This window comes from Nicotiana tomentosiformis, chromosome 5 (assembly GCF_000390325.3).
Source record: "Nicotiana tomentosiformis chromosome 5, ASM39032v3, whole genome shotgun sequence".
Classification (NCBI taxonomy): Eukaryota; Viridiplantae; Streptophyta; class Magnoliopsida; order Solanales; family Solanaceae; genus Nicotiana; species Nicotiana tomentosiformis.
In genome coordinates, this window is record NC_090816.1 from 88,217,591 (window position 1) to 88,225,952 (window position 8,362).

At 43.2% G+C, this 8,362-nt stretch overlaps 1 protein-coding gene across 1 annotated transcript; it reads right to left on the reverse strand.

Moving 5' to 3' along the window:
- Positions 1 to 5,739: 5,739 nt before the first annotated feature.
- On the reverse strand, positions 5,740 to 6,698 carry LOC138892740 (uncharacterized). Its single transcript, XM_070176476.1, has 3 exons — positions 6,681 to 6,698; positions 6,169 to 6,600; positions 5,740 to 6,123 (listed from the first exon to the last, which is right to left on the reverse strand). The coding sequence occupies exons 1-3, from the start codon at positions 6,696 to 6,698 to the stop codon at positions 5,740 to 5,742; spliced, it is 834 nt and encodes a 277-aa protein (XP_070032577.1).
- Between the last annotated feature and the right edge of the window lie 1,664 nt (positions 6,699 to 8,362).

The following is an 8,362-nucleotide window of genomic DNA, read 5'->3' on the forward strand; positions in this document are numbered from 1 at the left end:
CATGAAATGAGGGATGGACAACGTCGGACCCCTACCACCGGATCCTGAAAAAGTAAGAGTTCTTTTAATTTTGATTGACTATTTTTCTAAGGCACCGTGGGATGCCTGAAGCACTAAATGAAATGGCCTGGGAGGATGGCCTCTACCAAATGTACTCCTGCCTCTAGATGAGGTACCGCTGAACTCACCAGAATGACGAGGTCTCTTGTCAGATCCCTGACCTCCCTAAGTAAGAACCATTTCGACTCGTCTGGCGACATTAGCAGCCGCCTGAAAAGAAATATCACTTCCAGTCTCCTTAGCCATCTACAATCTGATAGGCTGAGCAAGTCCATCAATAAACCTCCTCACCCTCTATCTCTCGGTGGGAAGCAGAAGAATAGCATGACGAGCCAAATCCACAAAACGGGTCTCATACTGAGTAACAGTCATACTGCCATGCTGAAGACGCTCAAACTGACGGCGACGCTACTCTCTCAATGTGATAGGCAAAAACTTCTCTATGAAGAGCCGAGAGAACTGGTCCCAAGTAAGAGTAGGCGACCCAGCTGGTCTGGTCAACAAGTAATCTCTCCACCATTTCTTGGCGGAACCAGTCATCTGAAATGCAGCAAAATCGACCCCATTGGTCTCCACTATACCCATGTTTCGTAGAACCTCGTGACAGTTATCAAGATACTCCTGGGGATCCTCTGAAGGAGCACCACTGAAGTGAACATGAAAGAGCTTGGTAAACCTTTCCAATCTCCATAAAGCCTCAGAAGACATAGTTGGCCCATCTCCGACCTGTGCTGCAATAACCGACTGAACTAATCCGACTGGATGAGCTGCTGGAGCCTGATACTGGGGAGCTATTTGCTCCGGAGCGGGAGTGGTGGGAGTCTGGGCTCCTCCTCCAGCCTGAGAGACTGCTGGTGCCATGGGAAATGCGCCAGTCTAGGCCACACTCTCCATAAGGCCCACCAAACGGATCAAAGCGTCCTGAAGTATTGGGGTAGCAATGAACCCCTCCGGAACCTAAGCTGGTCCGGCAGGAACAGTCTGGACTGGAACCTCGTCAAGCTCTATCTGAGGATCCACTGCTGGGGCTGCTGTTCGGGCTTTAGGCTGCGCCCTGCCCCTGCCTCGCCTTTGGCACGGCCTCGTCCTCGACCTCTGCCCGCGTAGGAGCTGCCACTGGAGGCTCTGGCTGGTGCTCAGCTGAGGAAGCGGTATGTGTTCTCGCCATCTATGAGAGAATAAGAGTAAAAGAGTTCAATCAACATTGAGAAAGCAAAATCGCACGACAAAGAAGAAAAGAAGTGAAACCTATTCCTAAACTTCATAGCCTCTGGAAGATCAGCACAGACGTCTCCGTACCGATCCTCCAGACTCTACTAAGCTTGCTCGTGAATCATGAAACCTAGGCAACCTAGGGCTCTGATACCAACTGTCACGACCTGAAATTTTCTACCGACGAGATCGTGATGGCGCCTAACATTTCACTTGCCAGACAAGCCAACGTTAGAGAATCATTAAACCAATTCCTTATTTCTATTTAGTAAGTAACAATAATTAACTAAGATAAAATATAATAAGTGCGGAATATCATAAAACTGTATTAATTACTACCACCCGGATCTGGAGTCACAATTCACGAGAATTCTAGAATTTGCTACAAGTAATAGTCAGAAAGAAATACAACTGTCTGAATGAAAGAAACAGTAGAACAGAAAATATAGACGGGGACTTCAAGGTCTGTGAACGCCGATAGATCTACCTTGAGTCTCCAGACAGTGGACCAATAGCAAAATCTCGATCAACCCGAGTCGGTATCAAAATCTACACAGAAAGTGCAGAGTGCAGTATCAGTACAACTGACCCCATCTACTGGTAAGTGTCGAGCCTAACCTCGACGAAGTAGTGACGAGGCTAACCCAAGACACCTACAAATCAACCTGTACAATTTAACAGTGTATATGCCAATAACAGAAATGAAGAACTAAACAGGAAATGTCGGGAGGGGAACATACTGAGGGGAATACAAGATAAAGAGCTACAACAAAATGATCACCGGAGCAGTCAATATACCATGAATCAATAGGAATAGTGAATACAGTAAGGAAAAATGCACGGCATCACCCTTCGTGCTTTTACTCTCAATCTCACCATAAAATTAATAGAAACGGCACGGCATCACCTTTGGTGCATTAACTCACACATCATGGCATGACATCACCCTTCATGTTTTAACACTCATAATATGGCACGGCATCACCCTTCGTGCATTAACACTTACAATATGGCACAACATCACCCTTCGTGCATTAACACTCACAATATGGCACGACATCAACCTTAGTGTATTAACACTCACAATATGGAACGGCATCACCCTTCGTGCATTAACACTCTCCCTTACCATAATGCAATGCATAAATAACAACAGGGAGATAGAATAACAAGTACAAACCTTACTTCAATATTTGGTTCTATAATATCAATCTCAACTTTGAAATAAAAACTCAATTATCAACAGAAAATCCGTAAACATGATAAGAATGTTAAATTAAACAACACTAGTATAACACGTAGCAATTTGGTATAGGAATGAGACAATATAAGAAAAACAGAGAAACATGGAAAACAGGTAAATTGGCGGCGCATAAGTACTCGTCACCTCACATATACACACTTAGCAAGTAATCTAAGGTTCCTAATTCCCTCAAGTCAGGGTTAGACACAACACTTACCTCGCTCTGAAAGCCACTTAATTCTCAATCACAACTTTTCCTTTGGAATTCATCTCCAAACCACTCGTATTTATTCAAAATGACTCAATAATATCAAATATCGCTAAAGGAATCAATTATATTGCATAAATTAAATTTTCCAAATTTTCCTCCAAAAAGTCAAAAAAAGACCCCGGGCCCGCTTGGTAAAAACCCGAGGTTCGGACCAAAATTCATTTACCTATTCATCTCCGAGCTCGAATATATAATTGGTTTTGGAATCCGACCTCAAATTGAGGTCTAAATCCCCAAATTTCCGAAATTCCTAGTTTCTACCCTAACCCCTAATTCTACCATAAAAACTCTAGATTTTAGGTTGAAACTCAAGAAATGTAATGGGTAATTGAAAGAAAATAGTTTAGAATCACTTACCAACACTTTGGGGAATAAATGACTCTTGAAAAATTATCTCTCACCGTTTGGTTTTTGAGAAAAAAGAATTTTTGGCTAAAATCCCGTTTTTGGGTTCTGTTAAGTGCTGGGCGACAGTGTTCATCGCGTTCGTGAGAGCACTGTCGCGTTCACGAAGAGTATGGGCTGCCAAGCCTTCGCGTTCGCGAGACAGTGCTCGCGTTCGCGTAGGCTACCCTTCCCTGGTCTTCGCGTTCGCGATGAAGAAAAAGTTGTCTGCCCCTCCCCAGTGCCTAACACTACGCGTTTGCGATGGGCTTGTCATGTTCGCGAAGGGTAACGCCCCCATTGCTTCGCGTTCGCGAAGAAGAAATCCCTGCCTCATCAGTTTACTCTTCGCGTTCGCGAGGAGACCTTCGCGAACGCGAAGAAGGATATGCCAGACACCAGAATCTGCAGAAAACCAGATTTTCCCCAAGTCCAAAACACACCGTGGCCTATCCGAAACTCACCCGAGCCCTCGGGGCTCCTAACTAAACATGCACACAAGTCTAAAAATATCATACGAACTTGCTCACATGATCAAATCGCCAAAATAACACCTAGAACTACGAATTTAGCACCAAATCAAAGGAAGTTCTCAAGAACACTTTAAAATTTCTATTTTCTCAATTGGACGTCTGAATCGCGTCAAATCAACTCCGTTTCTCACCAAATTTCACAGACAGGTCCTAAATATCATAACAAACCTGTACCGGGCTCCAGAACCAAAATATGGAACCGATACTAACAATGCCAAATATCAATCAACTCTTAAAAACAAATAATTTCCAAAATTTTATTTTTTATCAAAAATTCATAACTTGAGCTAGGGACCTCCGAATTCGATTCCGGGCATACGCCCAGGTCCCATAATTCGATATGGGCCCAACGGGACCGTCAAAGCACAGATCCGGGCCCGTTTATCAAAAATATTGACCGAAGTCAACTAAAATTAACTTTTAAGGCAAAAATTCTTATTTTTATTTTTTTCAACATAAAAGCTTTTCGGAAACCTGCCCGGATTGCACACACAAATCGAGGAGGTTAAAAATGAGATTTTTAAGGTTTAAGAGCGCAGATTCGAGTTCTAAAACATAAGATGACCTTTTGGGTCATCACATTGGCGCATGTAAGTATGATAGCTCAAAAGTAGAAAATGGAGTGGTATTATAATCGAAGAGCCAACCTCCGTTATATCAAAGTAGGAGACTTGGTCCTAAGGAACATAACTCAAAACACTCGGGAGCTCAACACGGGGAAACTAGGTCCAAAGTGGGAAGGCCCCTACCGGGTTTCAGCTATCACCGAGAAGGGTTCATATAAGTTAGAAAATCAAAATGGAGAAAAGTTACCTAGCAATTTGAACGTGGCACACCTCAAAAGATATTATTGCTGATGAACATTATCCGATTAGAAAGTATGTGCTGCACTCTTTTTCCCTTCGTTCAAATTTTGTCCCAATTGGGTTTTTCTGGCAAGGTTTTTAATGAGGCAGCAACAGAAAGCATACTACGAAGACAACAACAATAAGACCTTTAATAGCAAGGCACACAAGCAAAGATCCACTCGGGGATGGTTAGATAATCTTTTTCTCTATAGCAAATTTCCACCGGGAAGTTAAGTTTGCTATTGAGCAAAGGTTACCTGATCGTTCACGAACACAAACCACTAGATGGTTGTTAGATAGTCCTTCGCCCGATAGCATAAATTTCTAAGGGAAAGTAAAGTGTGTTACAAAGTTAAGGATTATCTAGCAATGAATTAGTGGAATCTTCGAAGATACAAGATTTCTAGTATTCCAATGCGCAATCTTCACATTTGAACACTGGGAGGGGGAATGATATGAGGATACGGCAACAATGACTACCACGTCGACCGGGAAACGAAAAGCAAAAATATAATTGCATCATCGGGATCGGGGACTGCGCGGCCAGCCCCGGAGAAACAAGTTGTACAAGTTAGCCACAAGTAGTCGCAATTTCTTTTCAGCATAGCAAATGCTTATGTACATTTTGAAAATAGAAGGAATAAAATAAAATCCTTTTGTTTTTAACTTGTTTCTTGTATGAACGATAAATTAACTTTGTCATTTGAAAGTTAAACAAGTACTTCAAATGCTAGTGACATAATGAACAGGAGACGTCCTCTTCAAGAGCACCATAAACATAAGAGGGCCTTCTCTTATAAAAACCCTCACGTTAAAGGTTTGGTTCCGGAAGAATTTATGCCCGGAATCAAAATACCTTCGGGGAAAGATACACCTGAAGCCATATACGAAAGGATGCAAAAAGTATACTTGCGCAAATACTTATCAAAGCCCTCACGCAAAAGGGCTGATACTCTGAGCCAAAAATGCTTTCGGGGAGAATACACCCAAGGTTTCACATAATAAGATGCAAAACAGAAAAGCTTGCACAAAATTTTTAAGCAAAAGGAAGAAAATGCAAAGATTAAAGACTTGCATGAATATTCAAATGAAAGGAAGACTCAAACAGTACCTGAGAAAAATATGTTTTTATTTACAAAAGCACGTTAAAACGGCACATGTGCAAGAATTGGAAAAAGAAAAGAAAAGCTAAACTGCAGTATCTCCAGAACCAGGAGGAAGAGAAGTGTATGCAACCCCGGGAGAAGTAGACGGACCCACCAATGGCTTAACATTTTCACCAGTTTGGCCTTCAGCATTATTAGCCTCCAATGCTTCTTCAGTTGCCGAGAACTCGGAACTGGAACCAGAAGGACCACGTGCATCAGACCTCGCTGGGAGTCCACTTTTAGCAGCTAACTCAAGCTCACAGGCCTTAGCAATTTCGGTATCAAAATCAATGACACCAGCTTTGGCCTCTTCCAAGGTTTTTCTCCTTATGCTGTACATAGAGTAAGTTTTCTCAACAACGAGGGAAGCCGCTCGACGCTTAAGTTCTTCTTTGAGTTGGGTTACACCGGCAGAAAGGTTTTCCTAGGCGGACTTAGCAGATTTGAGGCTAACATCAAGTTCACATACAGTTGAACTAAAAAGCCTATTATGCTCGATAGTTTTCCTATACTTCTCTTCCAGCTGGGCGTATTTCGCCCCCATAGAAGCAAGCTCTTCAATTTTAGAGTTCAAGGCTCCCTCTAATTTGATCACTCTTTCAGCGGAGGCAGCCTCGCGTTCGATTGCATCAAGAATGGCGTTATGGACTTCAACCAATTTGGCCCTAAATTCGTCAAATCTAACCCTCAACGGTCTAATTTCTTGGCTACGAGTTACCACTCTTTGCTCTCTTTGTCGCAAACGAGCCTCCAATACAACAGCCTCAACAACATTGGCTTCCAGTTCTGAAAGGCGAGCGACATGTTGCTCCTGCTCTGCCAAAAGTTGATCCTGTGCGGAGGTAATCTCTTCCTTTTTATGAATCAACCCATGAAGGCCCTCGGAAGCAAGAAAGTTTGCCTACAAAGTAAGAAGGGTAAAATTCAGGATATGTTCATACCCAAAAATAGAAGGAGTAATAAAGGAAGAAAGGAACTTACCGCTGTGGCATTGTGCATGGTGTTGTTCAACAAACACTCTCCCGAGAGTGCATGAATCTTTTCCTAGTCTTTCTCTAAAGCTAGAGGCTTCAGATAATTAGCAAGCTCCACCAGTGGGGATAGCAAGTTGCATCCTATAGAGATCGATCGACTAATATTCCTCCTCCTTTGCAAATCTTCAGAAGGGGCATCATAATTTTGCCCTAAATTCCCATGAACTGGGGACTGTGGAAGAGGAACACCTTCTTCATGGTCAGGTGCGGCCGGTGGACATGATGTAGTAGTTGATGGTGGAAAAGTGGATGAAGATGGAAGTGATGTAGTAGTTGCTGGTGTTGGTGAAGATGGAGATGAAGCTGATAGAGTTGAAGAGTGAGAAGTAACTACATCAAATGCAGTGTTGATTATTAGATGCTCCCCAATCAGAGACACCAGGGATCTGGTACTCAGCCCCGCAGTACTGGGCACAACAATTGGGGATCGAAAATATGAGTTGACATTATCTACCAAATTAAACTCTCCCCAAAGTGTCGAGGCATCATCCTCGGTTGGTGTAACTATCTCAACAGGTCGAGCATCCTGTTAAGATGATGAGGATCATCGTCTTCTATGTAGAGAATCTCCCTCATCACTAGCTTCTTCATCATCGTCGATCATCACGGTTTCTATGACCGGCCCGGAAGGAGGGCCAGTCACCATCATTACCAGAGATGACTTGGGAGCATCGGTCCTCGCCCTCTTATTCTTTTCCCCTGCTACGGAGGAGATTCTTCTCTTTGGTTGTTTGTCTTCTGGCCGGGGACTCAGTAAAGAAACATTTGCTCCTGAAGCAGGCCCAGATACACCTGTTTGAGTAAGCGCCTCCTGAAGTAGCCTCGCCGCATCAGCAGGATCAGCCAAGACATCCTCCTCGAGAATAACAACAGAACCCGCGGGTAGACCTAATTTGATAGGCTGGTTAGAAGGGATCAATCAAGTTCTTCACATGAAAAATTGAAACAAGGTGAGTTTGAATTATCACGATTCTTGGCCTTCCACCCGTATTTATGGGCCAGTTCTTTCCACAAGCAAGTCTCGGGCATCATAACATCTAAGATCGTTTGTACCCACCGATCCAAACCTTCAACCACTGGTAGGATCCATCGAGTTACTGAACCGGGCGAAGGATAGAGGATCAATACAGATATAGAAAAATATTTAGTAAAATAAAATACTAAATAAAGAGCTTACGAGTGTGGTTCCAAGCTACCGAAAAGGATGGAGCCGTTGCTGGAATGGCGTCATTGGTTGAAGCTGCAACGAACTATTCCATCCACCCACGGTCATTGTTATCATCCATGCTAGACAACTAATCATGGTGGCCACATTTGCAGAGGTTTATCATTCCCCGCGCAAGATTTTGGGAGAATAGAGATTCTTCATATGAGCTAAGGTTAGCTCATCTCTAGTCTCCTGGCACAAACATCGAAGGCAAGAAACCGTCCTCCACATAAAAGGACTTACTTGTGCCAAACACACTTGGTAGCGGAGGCAAAACTCCGCAATCATGGAGTCAAGCTCTCTGCTCATATGTAAAACCCTTTTTGGGTAGGGTGACTCGCTCTGATAGATCAGGAGCAATAATATCCAAGTCATGGAAGCTACAGTCTTTCTTCACAACAGGAATGCTAGAAGGACGTATG

Coding starts and splice junctions, on each gene's coding strand:
- LOC138892740 (XM_070176476.1), bottom strand. Junction 6,124..6,168: donor ATAGGCTTTTTAGTTCAACT/GTATGTGAACTT, acceptor AAGTCCGCCTAG/GAAAACCTTTCTGCCGGTGT.